The 21,137-nt window shown below is 38.0% G+C and overlaps 1 protein-coding gene across 9 annotated transcripts in view; it reads right to left on the bottom strand.

Annotated features, from left to right (window-relative positions):
• Positions 1–2,035: 2,035 nt before the first annotated feature.
• The window catches only part of LOC308613554 (uncharacterized protein), a 41,060-nt gene continuing 21,958 nt past the window's right edge, over positions 2,036–21,137 (bottom strand). For 3 of the 9 annotated variants that reach the window (XM_081227236.1, XM_081227238.1, XM_081227237.1), the window contains 5 exons: positions 20,861–20,956; positions 20,406–20,694; positions 16,902–16,981; positions 6,647–6,769; positions 2,036–3,246 (listed from right to left, as the gene is read on the bottom strand). In XM_081227236.1, coding sequence (XP_081083362.1) covers positions 3,116–3,246; positions 6,647–6,769; positions 16,902–16,923 — 276 coding nt within the window. In that variant the 5' untranslated portion in view covers positions 16,924–16,981; positions 20,406–20,694; positions 20,861–20,956 and the 3' untranslated portion in view covers positions 2,036–3,115. Of the gene's footprint in view, positions 3,247–6,646; positions 6,770–7,947; positions 8,096–8,705; positions 9,096–12,344; positions 12,406–12,676; positions 12,864–16,901; positions 16,982–20,405; positions 20,695–20,860; positions 20,957–21,137 lie in introns of those variants that run through there. The other 6 variants (XR_014015267.1, XR_014015266.1, XR_014015264.1 and 3 more) reach the window with 6 other exon arrangements.

Raw genomic sequence — 21,137 nt, forward strand, 5'->3', positions numbered from 1 at the left:
GTCTAACAGTAACGAGCTGGGGCTGTTTCCAACTCTGCAGTGTCAAAGGCTGGATTTAACAGATGAGCTGTGTCATTTGCTAATGAGTTGCCTTCATTAGAGCGTTTGGCAGAGGAATTTTGGGTGTCACTGGATGGTCTGAATAAAAAGTTGCATGTGCTTAGGTCTCAGGTAAAAAAATAATTAGGATAGACTGTTCTTTCATTTCGCTAAAAAATAATCCCAAAACATAATTTTAAAGACTAAAAAAAGTTCTTGAGCTAGAAAAGTTGCCTAGGAAAAAATAAAATGCTTGAAACAAGATATGTAAAATACATATAATTAGAGTATGCCAGTAAAATGTGTGAAGGACAGTAATGAGAAGAAAGGACTTAAAAGTGTGGGAAGAGAACATGTAAGAGACCTGCTAAAGTAGTTACCTCTGGTCAGAGAACTTTGCATGGTGGTCAGTGGGTGAAAGGAAATTTCTTCTTTGACTGTTTGAATAGTTAGCCTTTAAACGACTATATATTACCTTAAAATTAAAAAAAAATAACTTTCAACATGTTAGTCAAGCGTCCTTAGTATCTGTAGTGTTTGCTTTATCATTATTATTATTATTCACTCTGAGCTTACCACAAATCAATTTTTTCACGTTGTTGCATTACAAATAAGTGAAAAAATAAATACATAAAACCCCATGAGAAAGCAGTTGGGGTGGGGAGGGCTGAGGGAGATTAAAACAAAGCACTTCATTGCTCTGACTTTTACTCATTCCTTTCTTATATTCTACATTCTAAACCTCATAGAATCTCTCTGCAGACTTCATAATTTCAGTTTTACCCAACTCATCCACCTTACAATTATGAATATATGGACATAATTAACTGAATCACTTTGAGAGAAGGAAAAAAATACCCTAGTTAAGGCTAATTGGATGAATCATGAACGCCTGGAAGAATGCATTTCAATAAGGTGAAAAACTTTGGATAAAAATTTAATGAAGTTTCCAATTGCATTTGACCACAGAGAACATTGATAAACATTCATTCCATGCAGATTATTAAATTGTATTGATTTAGAAACTCAAAGTCGCAACACCGCCATTGCCTCCAGAGGAGACCTGATTGCACTTATATGTCACATTCATAAAAAACATGATGCACTAATTGGGAGTCTCCCGCCATCTGCACACTGCTTCCAGGCGCACATGAAATGATCAATGGGAAAGCAGGGTCAGTCCAGGCAGACTGTGAGTGAAATTAAAATAATAAAATGTCTAAACATTTAACTGCAAATAGGAAATCTTTATACCCACCCACACCCTATTCTGTAGCATAAAGCTAAGGCACAATTATTCATATACCTCAAGTAATTTGCAGGCTCCATACAAAATCTCATTTAAAATAAGAAATTGCTATTTCTGCACATTTATTCTACCAAATGCCAGCTAATTGCTGCAATGGCCATTATAAAGAATAATTTTCGCTTAGTGAAAAAAAAAAAGGAATGAAGAGAACATTTTCTGGTTTTGTTCCACTGCGAAGGCTCTATTCAGTGAATACTGAATGCACAGCGTTTCACTGCTACATTTATTATGCTGAGAGGTCAAGTATTACACAGCATCTTGTATTACGCTTTGCATGCTAAGTATTTCACTTCACAAATTGACCCTCCGGTGTACTTACTACATAATGCTTTAAAAACCCAGCTAAAACGCAGGACAATTAGCAATACTTTCACTCCCGGTTAACAATGGGAACACCAATGTAGGTGATTGCATTTACAGTGTAGCTTTCTTCACAAAACATTTTTGACACATTAAGGTACTTTGGAATTGTGCAGTACCAGTCCTCTCTTGTGAATGGCTTTCCAGCACATTTGCAGAGAGAAACAGTTACTGTATGTTAACGCTTAATTGAAAAGAATTCAGCCACGGCCTATGAAGCACCAATTAGGGTGATATTATATCATAAAAAGCTGTAATATCCATTTTCAGACTTGTGCATCAGCCAATACAAAGTAGGACACAATTAAAAAGGTATACAGTTTAAACTCTTGAAACTGTTAAATTTAATTAGGAGTTCAGTATGGGGGGAAAAAAGTGGGGGCATGGTACAGAGAAAAGGAAGTTTGATGCAGAGCTGGAGGACCCGAACATGCTAGACACACAGGAGGACCACAGAAGATGGTCTTTTCTATTTAAAACACCTTTCGTTTGTAAGTAGAAGGTCTTTGCCCTGCCCCAGCGACCAGTTTCTGAGGTCCGATGAATATTCATGCTGGTCACCAGGAAGTGCTGCTTTCCAGTAATTCTGGCGTCTGCCGATGCCTGCGAGGGAGAGAGGCAAAACCTGCTCTGGGCCAGGGAAGTGGAAACACGGTATTGATGGTCTCTTGCTCGCACAGATCAAACACAATTAAAAGGGAGTTAACTGCATTGCTTTCCACGAAGAAAGTCACAGATAATTGTGAAATAAAACGGACATGGCCAGATTGGTATAAGTGTCTTGGCAGGCTTGGCTCCAAATGTAATGTTTAAATACAGGAACCTGCATGAAATCCCACTTTGAGGTGACAGCCGGCAGGTAATTATCAGTAAAACAACATTATCAAAGTTCTCGTGCATAGCATGTTTGACTGACTGGAGTGCTTCTCCTTACAAATCCCACTAATATCCATTTCAATCTGCTTTAATATGTTCACAAGCTGGGGCTTATTCTGAATTCCACTGGGTAAATGAGGACAGCACACTGAATTTGCATCCTATACATATTTCTTTCATTTATAGAGGGTTTCCAGAGTAATTTTTAAAGGAAACTGCTAACATCCAGAATCCAAAAAAATTCCTCCCCTGTAACTAGAAGGAAAATAGAAAGCAGCTCATTTACCTATTTATTCCATTTGAAGCTATACAACAGGTCTATGAAAATGGTCTTTATTATGTCTGAAAAAGAAAAAAAGTTATTTTAATAATTTATCAGTGATAATGTAATTTTCTAAGGTTTCAAGGTGTTGAAATGAAAAGTTAATTTATTATTTTTTTAAGTTTGTGTTTGAAAAATGCAAGTGAAAAAGTCCTCATCTCTGATTTGAGAAGGTCTCTCTTCAATCCACGAAGTTACTCCAGGCCTTTTTAAAGTTCCACCTCTTTCCCATCCAACAAATAAGCAGAACTGAAGCGACATTTTATTGATGAGATAAGTTTGGGATGATCTAAAACTAGATATTCCATGCTCCCTTCTTTCTCAACCAACTCTTCGTGACCTTTAAAAAATCAGCAAACAGAAAAGAGGTGTCTCATTAGAAATCCAAGGTTACCTCCCCCTGCCAAACCCACAGTCAGCCCCAGATAATTCAGAAGACACAGTATTGGATATTGGAGCAAAATCTGATACTCACCTTGGTTTCTAATGCTTTGAATTAAATTAAGACATTAATAAAATATTGATAGGTATTGTGGAAGTCTGCAGTAAGGTGACATTAAATTGTACAGGCTAGTTTCGTTTTATTGGTTGTACATGTAACAAGAGACATATTTTTACTAGAAGATACTGCCTCTGAAAGCTGGGTCAGTCAGCAGATTCTAAGATAGTACTAGTATGAAGATATTTTCTCTTTTAATGAAAATGGAACCAAAATGATGAATGTGATTAACATAAGAGGAATTTTAAGGGATATGATAATGCTCAAGCAATTGCATAGCAATTTTACACTGAACAATCTAGATTCTAGACCTTTTTATCCAACCCATCTTCTGTGTTAGATCCCCCTTCCTAAGTGAACAAGATGGGGAGGTTCAGTTTGTATGTTTTACTGACAATTCAGTAGTTTGTTGTATTAAGATCCTTCTGAGATGACAAGAGATTTTACAAATGTTTTCCTAAGTTCATTTCTGACTAATGGTATTTCTGAAATTCTCACCCTCTGAGGGGGCTGAAAGAATTAATCATCCCATGTGGTCTGGAACTGATTTGATGATGAAAATTGCTGCTGAGGTATTGAAGATCTATTTTTATTTTTTTCTTCAGGAAGAGAAATGTCTCTTCCTCCACTAATCAGTTCTATCAAAAAGATACCAAATGGTTTAGGCATCTGTACCTCACGTTTCCTTTCATTGTAGTGTTTTATCTTCTTTGTACCCAGAGTTCACTCCGCCCTACTGCTCAAGAAATAATCAAATTTTCATTCACTATAAATACCCATCGACACCATAGAAGTAGTAGAAGTAGAACTATACCAGTTAACTTGGAGACATCTTCCTGAGGTATTTCCCAGTGAAAGGGGTATATAATATGATCTATTTTTCAAAAAACATGGCCCCCAAAACCCATTCATGGGAATTTATATATATTATTGTGTACATATATATGCTTACACAGGATTATATGAACATAGATTAAAAATATGCAAAGATAGAAGCTAGTTTGAAAACAAGGATTGTGGTACAGGTGGGGGTAGAAGGAAGAGAGATGAGGAGGGAAGAAGTTTACAAAAGGAGACTCAAGGAAGCTGCTGAACCTGGTTGCAGCCTAGAAATTTTAATAATAATACAGGAGTCTTGCTGTAGCTACTAAGTGACTGTTTTTCTTTAATTGCAGACTTTGTTACCTCTGCAAACCATTTTCAGCCTCTTGTCAACCATATTGGAAAGAGATACCTTAAAACAATTATTTTTTAAAATTGTTAAAAAACTATTTTCAAAAATTTGAAGCTTCCATTCTTAAGTGCAGATATTTAGGTGTCTCTCAAGGTTGCCCAACATTTCAAAGTAGTGGAGATGCCAGAAAAGGAACTCATAGATTTCTGATTTCCATCACTTAGCCCTTACTATTGGCCTAAACTTCCACCGCCAAAGTGGTGAGATGGAGGGAACACATGACTGAGACTAGTGTCAGCTCTTCAAAGCACAGCTTAGTGACCTGAGGCTACTTTCTCTCCCTACAGCCTGGTGTTCTCATGTATTCTCTAATATATGACCTCAGAGAAGCATATTCTTATACTTAAGAGCACTCCTAAAAATGTGTAGTTATATTCTTACGTGTTTGATTATTTGTTTAACTGACCGTGTCCTCCACTAAAACATAATCTCTATACAGATAGGACAGTATACATTACCCCAACACCCAGCAGAGTAGCTAACACATTTCATAAAAATTTACTGATTTAATTGATGAGTGAACACATAAAATGAGGAAAGTGATCTCAAGGTATCCTCCCAACTTTTATAGTGTATGATCCTCTAAATGCAAGAGACTTTGATTTTTAAAATTAGGCCATAACTCTGTCATTCTGTCCAAACATCACCTAGTAGATTAAGTGCCTAAGTGAGCTTGGCTCTGCCCTGCATAGTTGCTCTGAAAAAAAAGAAAAAATTAGACCTATTCACCATAGCCCCAATCTCTGTCGGGGTCTTCAAGATGCCACTTTATCCACAGCTTTGCATCTTAGCAGAACTACAATTCATACAAGATAGATATTTGTTGTGTGTCTTAAAAAATCTTCAACCTCCCTTGCTATTTTGTTTCTGGATCTTAAAATTCTAACAATAATCAAAGAATTACTAGAAGGAAGGAATTCATAGAAGGAAGAGGACTTAGAATTGTCTAGTTTGGTGATTTTCAAACTATACTTTAGCAGTGAGACCCTATTTTTCAAAAAGAAATTGTCTACAGAAACTCAGTATTTCTATGTGTTAATTTATATCTATGTAAATAGATATAAATTTTGGAATGAAGGAAGAGAGAGAGAGAAAAGAAAGAGAGAGAGAGAAAGGAAGGAAGGAAAAGAGGAAGGAGGGGAAAAAATGCTCTGTCCAGGTTGAAGTGAGAAAGGGAACTGCAGAGCCCTCCCCTGCAGCTTTGCCTCCACCTTCACGTTTGGGCTGCTGCTCCACGACCCTCTCTGCCCTCTCCACCTGCCCTGCTGGTCCATAATGACCCTTAGGTACCATTAAGACCAGACATTACAAATAGTTTGAAAGTCACCAGTTTGAACGAACATCTCCTTTTAACAAACAAGGAAACTAAGACTTGATGACCAAGTCACATTCTTCTTTAGTGTTCCAAATCCTTCTTTCTAAAAGTAAACCCATTTTTTTGTTTCTTGTTAGTAGATTACTCTGTATAGTTTTCTCCAAGATAATTTTATATGACTCCAGATCATCATTGCTCAGCATATTCTTCCTTTACTTAAACCCCCATAATTTAATTTTACTCATATAATTTTTATTTCAATGAAACAATTTTTGAAAATATAAAAACCTCATACGCACTGCTTTCCTGTTACAAAAATATAAAATTTGTTTTAAAATAAAAAATAATATTGACCATTATAATCACAAATCTAAATTTGTCTCATGTTTATGATGAGGATACAGAGGAGAATTAAAATAATTAACATTGTCAAATGAAACAAAGATCTCCTTATCCAAATGGAGAGGATGTAGATATGGTTACTTAACATAAAGCAAAAGCAATGTCTACCAAAGCACAGACGTGAAGTTATTGATCTGGATTTGGCACAATGACAAACTACTCTCAAATATTCCCCTTCCCAATTAAGGTGTCTCTCTTGAACTGATTGAAAGCTGTTTGATAAGTATACTTTTTTCAAGATGGTGTGCTCAGTTGGGGGTCTTTTTATTAAACTGAAATTCCATCATTACCTTCGACTAGCACCAGCTGCTGTATAAATTCTGTATTGATGTAGACCTCCACTGGTATTCTAAATATTGCAGGTGAATCTCTGACTCCAAAATCCTCAGTCATGCAGTATGAATAATTAACATCTGATAAATGCGGAATAGAAAGAGCTCTCATTAGAAGACACAGTAGTAGGTTCATAATCCCATCTCAGCTCCTCAGAACACTGAACCAAACAGGACTTTAGGTGTGGCATTTCAACATCTCTCCACTTCCTAATATTTCCCTATGCCTGATCAGAAATTAGGACACAAGATGATATGTCTTAATTTTGCAGCAAAGTTAAAGACAGAATCCAAGATTTAGAACGGTCCAACTAATGTTTACTTGAGCATTCTAATTGCAGACAAATTCCCAAGGATTTTGGGCTCATAACAGCCATAATTGTTCACCCTTCTAAATAGTTTACAGTTCATCATTACTTTAACACAAAAGAGAAACTTTTGTATTCATGAATCTAATATTATATCTATGAGATATATGGTAATAATGCAGCACAAAAGAGTTTTAGGAAAGTTCCTTGTAATGTTGAATTTTTAAAAATATCTACTTTATATACCAGGGGTACCTAGTAAGACTTTTCCTAAAAATAGTTGGTATGTTCAGGAGATAAGTTTTAAATCATGATAAACTTGAATCCATGAAATAATAAAATATATTAAAATGAAACATGCCATCACAGTACAGTGGTCGAGAGCAGAATGTTCTGGAGTTCAATTTCTGAGCCTCAGTTTCCTCATCAATAAAATGGGAATAATATTAATATCAGGCTCATGGGGTTACTTCAAGCACTGAGAGAGTACATGCATGGTAGCTAGCATAGCACAGTATATTCATGATTATGTGATTCATGCACAGGAAACATAATTAGTAAAATAAAGTTGAAAAAAGTTTAGATCTAATATGGATGGAGAGAGGACTTACAAACAAAATAATTTAAAGTATCAATCCATAATTTGTGGGGTTTTTTGATGTCTAATTTCTTTTTTCTTTTTACTGAAATATACTTCATTTACAATATTAGTTTCAGATGTACTGCATAGTGATTCAGTATTTTTATAGATTATACTCTATTAAAAGTTATTACAAGATAATGGCTATAATTCCCTGTGCTGTACAATATATCCTTGTTGCTATAATTTGTGTTTTACTAGCTGATCATTCTGAGAGTAAACAGTAAAATAAATTGCATTACTATTATTCACCAAACACCTGCCATAACTTGTAACTCCCCGTCAGCGGATGAATATTTGGTGATAATTACCTCTTAGTTAGTCAGTGGTAAGGATGACTGCATACCCAGATAATCAAAAAACTTATTTTCAGACCATAAGTTCGTATTAGCATGAAGCCAACGGGGGCGGGGGAAGCTTTTTAAAGTTCTTTCTAATTTACTTCTACTATACTCATAGCTGAAACACAGTAAAAACAGATACAGATTAGACTCAGGAAGAACAAGAAAACTAGGTAAAGGGATCAGTTGCTTCACAGGAAAAGCATCTGCCCAAGAATGAAGTCAGTGCCTTTCTTTTAGTGAATATTCTTCTTAACAACACCTTGGCTTCTGATGACCCCTTTCGTTGTGACTAGTCACTGGAAGCAGCAGGAAAGCACCATTCCTGGACTTGGCACAGAAGCAGCAAGACAGGTAGGGGTTTTGCTTTTCCCTCTCCCTTGGGCCTGTCCTGGGTAGACAGGCGTATTAGCTTTAATGCCAGTGATACTGTGCTAATATATTTGTCCACATGTGTCACCAGATCTCTTCAGGAGTAACTTATAGCATGTCTCTTGTCATGGCCAGGAATGGAAGGACCAAAACAATTAAAGGAATAATAATAAGCACTCACTAAATGTTTTTTGTTGCTATTAGTGTCATTTTTATCTTCGGTGGGAATGAGGCAGACAAGGGAGGATTTGTTCCTAGAATCTAGACTGGGCTCTCTCGTGTCAGGGAGGGCGGCACTCATAGGACACCTGCAGCAGAGGGTGGTAAGAGGAGGCCCAGACCCATGAGCACAGTACCTGAAGCTGATGATGACAGACAGGCAGCAGATGGTGTCTGGGAGGGCTGACAGCCACGGTCAGGGCCTGTGCTTTCCAAACACAACTCCAGGCTGACAGGAGAACCGGTAAGCTCTTCAAACCAGTGCCACCCGTCACCCCTGCTGATAAAGGGCAGGAGTAGTCTGGGACCTGAGGCTGGGAGACAGAAAGGTGACATGGGAAAGGTAGGTCAAGAGGGAAAGGGGAGAGGAAGTTAAAGGCCAAGCAGGTGATGGTTACAGTACATTTCTGAGAGCAGCCACTTGGTATTATGCACCGGAAGAGAGAAGTAGGTTACAACAGAGACTTTTAGGGGGAACGAGCAGGATACACATGTGGTCCAAGTGAGCGCTGGGTGTCCCAGCCAGTCCCCACTGATCTCTTCCCCCTAAGTCTATGTAATAAATGTCCTTTGGTCTTGATCCTTTAAATGTGATTGCCCTAGACACACTTGGAGGTCCATCCATGATGTAGTTTTAACAGTTTCTGTCTGATTCTGGTGAATCTTAAGGATGCCTGCCTGCATGGGTATGTCTCGCTTAGACTGTAAAGTTTTAGAATGTAAGGATCAAATCTATACAATTCCCTCTGAACAGTGTGTAACACTATAGACAAATAGATGATTCATATTTTTAAGATGAAAGAAGATGATGCTACTAACAAAATATAAAAGATGAATGAGATTCATAAAGCCCCCTTTTTCTGGTGATAATATCAACAGGACTTGAAAAGATAGTACTTTTCAAGTACTAAAAAGAGAGTCCTGTGAGAAAACAGCAGTATCACTTCCAATCCTTAATATGAAACTAGCTTTCTATTCCCCTTAAAATGTTTACTGTTGTAATCTCACTTCTAGAAGCCTAGTGTAGAGAAATAGTCAGCAATATGAACAAAGATTTGTTTGTAAACACGTGAGCACCTAGATGCTAACTACAGAAAAATGGCCAAGTGAAGCTTGGTACATCTGTAAGATGGGAATATCTAGCAGTCATCAAAAATCATAGTTAATAATAATAACAGAAAAATGCTCACATTAAAATAGCAAGTGAAAAGAGCACATACAGTAGGTTTTCAACTGTGTTTTTCTAAAGCATAGAAATATTGGAGAGAAATACACCAAAATGCTACCAAAAAAAAAAGAAAAGAAAAGAAAGAAAATGTAGAGAATTCCCTGGCAGTCCAGTAGTTAGGACATGGTACTTTCACTGCCGGGACCTGGCTTCAATCTCTGGTTGGGGAACTAAGATCCCACAAGCCACCTGGCGCAGCCAAAAAAAAAACAAAAAAAAGCAAGAGACTGAGAGGAGAGGAGGTGACAGCAGAGGAATGGCTTGAAGGCAAGCAGTGAGGAAACAGATACTAGGTAAAGGGAAACTAAACTTTTTAACACCTACTCTGTGCTGATCCAGCTTTAGAGTCACATGTCTAGCCACTCAATGGACATCCCACGGCTTCTTTGAACCTCAAATTCAATATGTTCAAAGATGTACTCATCTTCCCCCCAAACTACTCTAGTTTCATGTGCTCTATGTTGGTAAACGGCACCACCACCAAAGCCAGAAACATTTGAACTTTAACCAGGTCTTTCCTCTCTCCCTCACCCCCAAAGCACTCTCCCCTGCCCCCTATAGCACTACATTCAGTTGAGATGCTGCCATGGCTCACCTGTATCACCATCCCTCTGCTGCCCCACCACCATCTCTAATCTATCCTTTGGAATGCAGTCCAAGGAATCTTTCTAATATGCAAGTCTAGTTATGTCAGTCCTCCTTAAGACTTTTCCATGGATTTCTACTGTCCCTAAAATAAAGTCTAAACTTCTTAATGTGGCTTGCAAGATCCTCTTCAAGCTTCGTTTTCAACACATGCCCTTCTGCACACCACAGCCCAGCCATACTTCCTGCTCTTCCTCTACTGTAGGTGCTCTCTTTGCTCTCTGGGTGTTTGTAGTGCTTGAAACACCATCTCCTAGCTTTCCGGTTAGATCATTCCAAACCTTTAGATCTCAGCTTATAATTACTTCCCCAAGTTCAGGTTAACATCCTTCTTACGGGCATCCATGTACTGTAAATGCTCTCAGAACTGACCTCCACATAACCAACTCACTTGATACACATCATTTCCCCCGTAAAACATAGTGACTATAGCCCTGGCCTCACCACTGATCAAACATGGTAAACTACTCTCTAGTACACCCATCTAACTCTGCTGCCACTAGTTGAATTGAATTGTATGCCTAACAAGAGCCAGATGTGTTTGTTCCAAACTTGTACCTGTTTTATTTGTTGTTATATTATTCAATGAAATATTATGTAAATTCATAAAATATGAGTACAGAAGGAAAGTTGTTTTTCTATGAAAAATAATGTAGAAAGACACAAATGTGAGATGCTAAAAAAATGCTGTCACTTTATATGTGTATGTAAAACCTGTAAATGAGAAAAATCATAAATCTAAACAGACTCTCAGATAGATTTTCAGGTATTTAAGTTATTTTTTTTACTTTTATTTTTATTTTATATTGGACTATAGTTGATTAACAACGTTGTCAGGTATTTAAGTTCTTGTCCCAATTTAAAGAAACTAAAACTGGAAATCAAAATATATATGTTATGGGAGTAGTTTATGCCAGGAAGATGACCTGGGACTTCAGTTATTGGACATATACCTAAAGAAAAGTCCTTAGCCCTATTTCAAAAGGTTGGCAAAAATAAGGTACATTTAGGGCTTCCCTGGTGGTGCAGTGGTTGAGAGTCCGCCTGCCGATGCAGGGGACACGGGTTCGTGCCCCGGTCCGGGAAGATCCCACATGCCGCGGAGCGGCTGGGCCCGTGAGCCATGGCCGCTGAGCCTGCGCGTCCGGAGCCTGGGCTCCACAACGGGAGAGGCCACAGCAGTGAGAGGCCCGCGTATAGCAAAAATAAATAAATAAATAAATAAAATAATAAGGTACATTTATATGCTTTTTTTAAATTGAGGTGAAATTCACATAACATACAATTAACCATTTTAAAGTATACAATTCAGTGGCACTTAGTGCATTCACAATGTTGCACAACCACCACCTCTCTCTCGTTTCAAAACTTTCTCATCACCCCAGAAAAACCCTGTACCCCTTCAGCAATCACTCCCCGATCCCCTTCTCCTGTCCCCTGGAAACCTCTAATCTGCTTAAGTTGAAATAGAACATTTAATGCACATAGATCATATTTTTTATAATTCTCTACTTTACTGACTTGTTGGATTAATCTGTTAACTATTGATCCAACTCAAGGTGGAAAAATGTGCTTTCCTTACAGTTCTGTATTATTATTTATTTAGCTGCCTCTCCCCAGTCCCCAGGCACTGAGTGCTTGGCAGGCAGTATCCATGTGTGAGCTGTTCTCCATGGGTCTGCAGCACCTGGCACAATGTCTGGCACAAAACGTACTCCAGATTTGTGGGGTTAATTCACATTACCAAGAAGTTAATTAATTTGTTCAAGAACATATAGCTAGTACATGGTGAGTCACAATTTAAACCTAAGTCTCTCACAGAGCACCAAGCAGAAAATGGGGCCTGTTTGGGAGGTGAATTTAGACAGCAATCATGCTAGAGCTGATACTGAGGAGGGCTTACCTTTGCCCAGTGTTGTTCTAAGCCCTTTCCAAGTACTACGTTGTCTAATCCTCCAACAACCCTACAAGATAAATAGTACCATTAGCCCAGAAATTCTGGAGTGGGAGACAGAGAGGCCTAAGCCCAATCCAAGAATCACAGAAAACTAGAGGAAGGTTGTGAGTACAGGAGTAGTTTAGTCAAATACCAGGAAAGGACCATCATTTTATCACTTTAGTAACAAGTTTTAGGACTGGTTTTAGGGAAGAAGAAGTTAGGTAAGATGGCTGAGATGGAGCCTTCTCTAGAGTTTGCCCTCATACACATATATACACTCACACACACACACATACATGCACAGGTCTTGGGTTGTGTCTCACATGTGCTTGGTTAAATAATTCTTGTGGAAGATGCCACTTTTATGCTTTTTGCTCTGTTGAGTACCACTGCATCTTGCAGGTACAGTCACATCTACTGTACACTGGAGGATAGAATTAGGGATGATTGTCTCCTTTTTGCTTATCCATATTCTCTAGTTTTCTGTAACACATATATACTGATCATGAAGTTAAAAATGAAGTAAAATTAAGCAAGGATAAATATTCTTCAATCAGAGTTGGTACCCAGTGCCCTGATGGCTCAGTCCTCCTGAAATGTTCACCCTTCTTGAGCATAGGATGGAAGTGCTAAAAGGGAATCAGGGGACCTCTGGTCCCATCTGTTCTTTTGCTCTCTCTGCTTTATCTCTCAGCAGATGGATACACTCAACACCTCATGAAAGATTCCTCTGTGCATCAAAGACTCCAACCTGTAATGTTAAATAGTAATAACAATAACAACAGCAACAGAAACAATAATAATGTGACTGAGGCTTGTACAAAATAAATAGGTTGGTTGTTGAATGAGTATTGACACAAAATAGAAGGCTTTAAACAAAATGTTTCTTAGACTGTCGCTCCATTATCCATTTTTCAATGTGATGCCACATACATAAATTATACTCTAAAAATCCCACTTGTCACCATCTACAAAAATAAACTAAAAATGGATTAAATACCTAAATGTAAGACCTGAAACCATAAAACTCCTAGAAGAGAACATAAGTGGAACAGTCTTTGACATAAATCGTAGCAATATTTTTTTGGCTGTGTCTCCTCAGTCAAGGGACAGAAAAGCAAAAATAAACAAATGGGACCTAATTAAACCTAAAAGCTTTTGCACAGCAAAGGGAACCATTGACAGAACAAAAAGACAGCCTACAGAATGGGAGAAAACATTTGCAAATGATATGACTAACAAGGGGTTAATATCCAAAATACATAAACAGCTCATAGAACTCAGTATTAAAAAAATCTCAATTAAAAAATGTGCAGAAGACCTGAATAAACATTTTTCCAAAGAAGACGTACAAATGGCCAATAGGCACATGAAAAGATGCTCAACATTGCTAATTATTAGAGAAATGCAAATCAGAACAAAAATATCACCTAACACCTGTAAGAATGGCTATCATCAAAACATCTACAGATAACAAATGTTAGAGAGGATGTGAAGAAAAGGGAACCCTCCTACACTGTTGTTGGGGATATAAATTGGTGCAGCTACTATGGAAAACAGTACGGAGGCTCCTCAAAAAATAAAATAAGAGCTACCATATGATCCAGCAATTCTACTCCTGGGTATATATCTGGAAAAAATGAAAACTCTAATTTGAAAAGATACATGTACCCCAATATTCATAGCAGCACTACTTACAATAGCCAAGATATAGAAGCAACCCAAATTCCCATCAACAGATGAATGGATAAAGAAGATGTGGTATATGTACTTGCAATAGACTATTACTCTGCCATAAAAAAAATGAAATTCTGCCATTTGCAACAACATGGATGGACCTAGAGAATATTGCTTAGTGAAATAAGTTAGATAGAGAAAAACAAATACTGTTTGATATCACATATATGTGGAATCTAAAAAATAATACAAATGAATGTATATGCAAAACAGAAACAGACATACAGATATAGAAAACAAGCTAATGTTTACCAAAGAGGAGAGGGAAGGGGGAGGGACAAATTAGAGGTATGGGATTAAGATGTACAAACTAGTATGTATAAAATAGATAAGCAACAAGGATATATTGTATAGCACAGGAGATTATACCTATTATCTTGTAATAACTTTTAATGGAGTATAATTTTAAAATACTGAATCACTATGCTATACACCTGAAACTAACATATATTTTAAATCAACTATACTTCAATTTTTTTTTTTTGTGGTACGCTGGCCTCTCACTGCTGTGACCTCTCCTGTCGCGGAGCACAGGCTCCGGACGTGCAGGCTCAGCGGCCATGGCTCACAGGCCCAGCCGCTCCACGGCACGTGGGATCTTCCAGGACCAGGGCACGAACCCGTGTCCCCTGCATTGGCAGGCGGACTCTCAACCACTGCGCCACCAGGGAAGCCCTATACTTCAATTTTTTTAAATCCCATTTTTAGACACAAAAGATTTTAGTAAGCTTTCTTCTAAAAGCATATGGAATTGGGTTTGTTTTTTTTTTTCTTTCCCAAACCATATAAGAACTATACTCTTGTGCATATAAATCCTGTGATCCGAGTAGGTATTAACATTTTTAGGGTCTGAATTAAAATCTCTCTTTAATAAATGACTTCCTGTAATGTCTCTTTATGTCTTGGCCGTCATCTTCATCATCATCATCACTACAAACATCTAGATTGGACTTGAAGTTTACAAATCATTTTTATACACAGTATCTCTCTCCATAGTTCACCATCTCTCCCTCCATTCATCGGTTTATTTAATTGCTTCCCCGCCCCCTGCCCCGACCCATATCATTTAGTCTCTCAGTTGGTCTCAAATCAGTCCTGTGGTAAAGGATCTGAAAAATCCTGGTGACTTGGGAACAATGATTATGGTCACTTCATTTCTCCACTATCCCCATTTTTATTGAGAAGGAAACTCAGGTTCATGGAGGCTGAAGGACTTGCTTACGATCTCACAGCTGGTTCAGGTACAGAGCCAGGTCTCAATCTCAAATCTGACAGCCCTCCATCTGTTGTTCTTTATTCTACCACACTGCTGTTCATTTCCTTAGCTGCTGGATTTTAATAGTGGTGGCATTTGGCTTGACCTAGAAATTTTAAAATTAAACCTTTGAGTAGCTACCTTTACCACAACCCCTAGAAACCAACCCAGGTGTACAAACTTAGTCTGAAAGGAACCCTCCTATCTTATTCCATATCTGCCCACCCTTTTAAATCTAGCACTAAACCTTAAGGACTTGCCTTTGAAAAATCAAAATTGGCAGACAGAGAGAGAAAAGAAAGTAGGTTTTAGTGTTTTCTCTGTATTACAACTGGTGGGAAGGCAACGATGTCTCTCTCCAATCACTGATGTTTAAAAAATTCTTTGAAAATATGCAGTATGAACGAAATGTTCTACTAGGAAGATGCAAGGTTAGGTAATAGAGGGTGAGGGAAGTACACAATAAGAGAACCAAGACTATGGTGCTAGATTGAAGTTCTGGATTTGGGGGTTTCAAACCTGTGAGGCATCTTGCCTCAGAGAGTAAGCACATCAGAGCTACAGCATATGTCTGCCTAAGTATGTCGCATGCAATGTTTGGGACATATTTATACTAAAAATTATTCATTGTTTACCTGAAATTAAATGTAACTGGGCATCTTGTATTTATCTAGGCACCCTACCCAGGCACTGATCCCTAGGGCAGCCTTGGGCCAGGTGCAGAGAATGCTTGTTTGGAGACATTCCTGATAAGCCAAGAGCTAGAGCTGAGCTGATATGAGACATCTGAATTAAGTCCTTGGTTGTATATATACATCTATTTTGTGTGTTTCCTCATCCTCTTGGGCCTTTTGTCTTTGATTGAAAGTCTCTGTAAACTGTGCCTGAATACCATGGCGTTAATCACAAACCTCCTGAAGTATTTTCATATTGTGTGTAATAAATGCCCATATACTTAGGATTTCAAGTAAGAAATACTCACCACAATATTTAGTGAAAATTACAAAGGGAGTACAAATTAAGCATCGTTTTGTTAAAGTGTATATTGTAAGTCTTATTTAATTTCCCCATGTTCTTACATGTGTGTTTGTATAACTGTCGTGTCAAGACTTTCACTGATAAAGTATTTCAATTAGCTGCTAAAAGAAACACATTTACGGAGTTACAACTGATGTACATTTGGGCTAAATACCTATAATCAAAGTTGTTTCTCACCTGAGTCCCTCTTACTGATGCTATGTAACAAGTAGCCCTGATTGCTGGCAATAGCTGCTTAACGTGTTCACATTTGTGTGGGAATCGCATAAAAATGGTGAGTCACTAGTACTTTGAAAAAGAACCTGATACTAGGTTTAGGCTGAATACATCATATGGTCACTTTATCATATCTGGAAGCCTTGTTCCCAGGTCACCAGGATTATTCAGATCCTTTACCACAGGACTGATTTGAGACCAACTGAGAGACTAAATGATATGGGTCGGGGGAGCGATTAAATAAACTGGTGGATGGAAAGTGCTGAGTCACCTACCTTCATGCTCACCCTCCTCCATGTTTCCAGCCTTGCCACTAGCTCCCTGGGTAACCAGGGCTTATCACTTGGGTGTAGTCCTATGGATAAAAATGGCTAAAATGAGCCAAAGAGGTAGGAGCAGCAGCAGCAGTAGCAGCTGTAGTAGTAGTAGTAGTAGTAGTAGTAGTAGTAGTCGAAGTAGTAGTGAGGAGATTCAGTGCAGAAACGTACAAGGAAGTAAAATCCCCCTCATCCACCAGCAGTCTTTTCTGTCCCTGTGTGGTTTGTGTGATGCTTATATCACTCTTCAACAATCTCCTAACACTGTCTTTTATTATTATGAAATTATTATCAACATTTTTTTCTCACAAGCTATTTATTCTCTACCTCCTTTTTTCATAACCTCATAATCTCAGTTCATGGAAGTGACCAAAGAATTCTCAAGACCTAATTCTATCCTATTATTTTTCCCCAAATCACCTTAATGTGGTGTTCTGAGAAATTTAGGGAACACATCCTTGTCAAAGAAAAGTAGCATTTCTGCATAAGACCTTTATTTAAAAGTTAAAGAAGAAAATTTCCACATTGCTCAATTTCATGACTTAAGCAGGTCAACTGAAGATATGGGCAAATCATGCCTTTCCTACAAAGCCATCACCGGAAACCTGAGGTGGCCACTCTGAACTGCCTGGCCTATAGGACGTTTAAAGAATGAAATCTACTCCATGTCTTACATATGTCCTGTTTATAAGAAATCTTATCTCTGAGAACTTTGCAGAGAACCTTCCTCCTAGCTCTGCTGAAAATAATTTCAGTGAGATAGTGGGTCTAAGAATATAGTATGAAAAACTCAGTGGTCTCTAAAAAGGCTTCTTTCTCTTGTTCAGTCTCCTTGTCCAGTCCCATGTAATGATCTTCATCCCAAATCAATGCAGCTAAGCACTCCCAAATACCTCAGAGAATACAGAGCTTTGAGAGGGGGGAGTTTTATCTTACAGCGTAAATTTACTTAATATAATTTTTGAATAGACAATACATTCACATTGTTCAAAAACTAAAATGACATAAAAAGGCATGCATTGAGAAGCTGTGCTTCACCCCCTTTTCCCATCCACCCCACCAATCCCTGATGCCCCCTAGAGGTGAGCACTTGCATTCGTTTCTTTTGGGGTCTTACAATGTTTTTATGCATATACAAGCAAACATTAATTTTCCTATATTTCCTATCTCATTTTCCTATATTCCATATACAAAAGGCAACATATACTATACATGTTCTGCAGCTTGCTTCTTTCATAGAGAAATATATCCTAGAGATCACTTCCTATCAATACATAGAGAGCGTTTATTAAAACCACGTAAAGTGTCCTTGTCGACAGACACTCAAAATGTTCCTTAACATCACAAACAACACTGCAGTGAACAATTGGTCTACGTGTCCTTTTGTACATATACAGATATATCTGTAGGATACATTTCCAGAAGTGGGACTTCATAGAACTTTTATTAAATACCTCAGTCTTAACACTTATCAAAGAGTAGCCTGTACTTTAGTTTGTGCTGTCTCGTCACTATTTTATGAGGTTCTGGAAGGCATGAACTCTGTTTCATTCATCTTTGCATCCACAGCGCCTACATAGCACCTAGCATGTTAATGCTGAATTCAAACTAAACTTCCTTGTGTGACTATAACCTTGAGAAGATTTAAAGTAACCCTCAACTTAAAAGGCTGAAATCTAGGGTGTAAATTAAGAGGCACTTCCAAGTTTCTATTTAAGGATAAAAATGGGACTCATGAGATAACCAGGCCAAATGAAAATATTGAATAAGGAGTAGAAGTTTCAAGGATGAGGATGTCTCTTCAAATCCAGTGATTGGGACATGTCATGTAAATGTTCCGGGTTTTTTGAACACAGAGAAGCTGAATAGTAAAATGGAGAGGAAGCCTGGAGGACTCCTACCTGATGAAGATCAGCCATGAGTGACTGAGAACAGCACTTCCTTAGAAGCCTGGCCCAAGTTGGGAAAAAAAGGTTAACCACACACCTGGATAAGAATCTGAGCAGATAAAGAAACTATACTCCAATAAAAAATAATTAAAAAAAAAAAAAGAATCTGAGCAGAAAGAGAGGTTGTGCGAGAATGTGTGTGTGTGTGTGTGTGTGTGTGTGTGTCTCTCACATGGTCCTAATTCTCCTCCATCTCCATTCTCATAATAGCCTGTGGGAATGCCTCCTGATCTGCTCTGCAGCCCTCACATTTGCCAGGAAGACTGCTAGCAAGTCACGGTGAAAACTCAGACCCGGTCCTAAACTGAGGCAGCTGTACTTCCCAGCTGGTTCCCTCACCGTCCCAGGGCTGCCCCCATCCAGCCATCGCTGCTACCCTAGCACATAGGCCACAGAAGGGTTCTCTTTCTCCACTAGGCCATCAGAAATCACCCCAGATGCCACTGAACTATGTTAAGCCAAGCCTGAAGAGATAGAATAGCAGGCGGATGTGTCACACACAGAACTCACCTCAGCGCCTGTTGAAATACCTGCCTCTCAATCGTAAAGTAAATTGATACAACCTCTTTTGTTGTATCAATAATATGACAGTATCATTCAAAAACTGTAAATGTGTTTTTACCTGGCAATTTCGCTTCAAGCAATTAATTCTACAAATACATTTATAAAAGTACACAAAATACATGTTTGTTGCAGTATGATTTGAAAAAGCAAAAAGTCTTAAAAACTCTAAATATTAATCAATATGGGGATCATTATATCCATACTATCTTATTATCTGATACCCTGTGCAGCTGCTAGAAGAATGAAATAGACCCATGTATAAGGCAATAGGTAGCCAAAATATATTGCTAAGTGAATAAAAATAAGTTTCAAATAGTAAGTATATGTGTGATGTTATTTGAGATTTAAAAGAGGATGCACTTGCTTATGAATAAAAATGTCTGTTAAAATATATGAGAGGGAGTTCCCTAGTGGTCCAGTGGTTAGGAATCAGCGCTTTCACTCCTGGGGCCGGGTTCAATCCCTGGTCGCGGAACTAAGATCCCACAAGACGCCAGCGTGGCCAAAAAAAATTTATATATATATATGGGATTGAGGGGCTAGGGGGAAAGAAAGGAAGGTTTTTTAACTTTATATCCTGTTTGTATTGCTTTTATAATTAAAAAGTTCACTCACAGCCAATCTATTATTTCTTAGGTTTCTATGGTGTATAGATTATATGGTGTTTAGTGATTATTTTTGACATTTTGGTTATAGTGAATAACCACCACTTTAAAGATCCTCCAAAAGAGTTCCTTATGGCTGAGGGAAGAGCTATGGTTGATCTTGTGGATCACAAACGCTACTGCAACTTTATGGACATACACTCAAAACCCAACTCATGCAGAGAGGTTAATAAAATTTCCTGTGATTATAAAAATCAGTGTGTTGAACCTTCAGACTATTGATGAGGTTATCGATAATTTTAATATCACTCTTGACCACCCCCAAACTTACACTTGACACTTACCTGCACACATCTTTCAAGGAATGCATTTTAGTATTTATATTGTATTTGCAGCAAGATTTCCCATGAAGTAGACTTTAAAAATTATGAAAAAAATTGTATCACATTTTACAAGATCAGGGAGAAGTGAAGAAGAAAAGATGCTCCCATATTATGCAAGTGTCCTGTTGCTAAAGAATAGATTGCTCAGGGCAGACTTAAACCAAGTGGTAGATTCTGATTTTAGGTTTTCGAATCCTGATCAGCTGAGCCGCTCAGTCGGTTAATGTGTCTGATTCTGAAGAAAGAAAACCTGAGACAAGAAGCAAGGAAAAGAGAAAATGTCAAAGCAAGAAAAAAAAAATTGGCAATACAATTGGCAGTAGACCGAAGTATAGGTTCCCTTGAGGCAAGGCTTTAATCAAGAAGTTTGAAAGTAGCAAAATTTCATTTGGAACATCAATTTCAGAGTCACCTACCTTTTCCAAGATTTCCTGTTGCTAAAATGATGATATCTTTGGTTACTAATCTAACCAAGTTTTCCAGTGTCAAAAGTTTTAGCAATGCCTTTCTCTCTGCAACACAGAAAAAAAAAGTTGTGGGGTATACAACATTAATTTTAATGCCCTACATGATTCCTTTTCTCTCTGGAATAGTATTCTGTGTTTGCAAATGTAGAGAAACCTACATTCTCTTGGTACTAAGATGGTAGGTCTAGACTAGAAGCTAATAGACAAACATACCAAGCAAATAGAC

Source organism: Mesoplodon bidens (assembly GCF_964165515.1).
Source record: "Mesoplodon bidens genome assembly, chromosome: 3".
NCBI classification, from domain to species: domain Eukaryota; kingdom Metazoa; phylum Chordata; class Mammalia; order Artiodactyla; family Ziphiidae; genus Mesoplodon; species Mesoplodon bidens.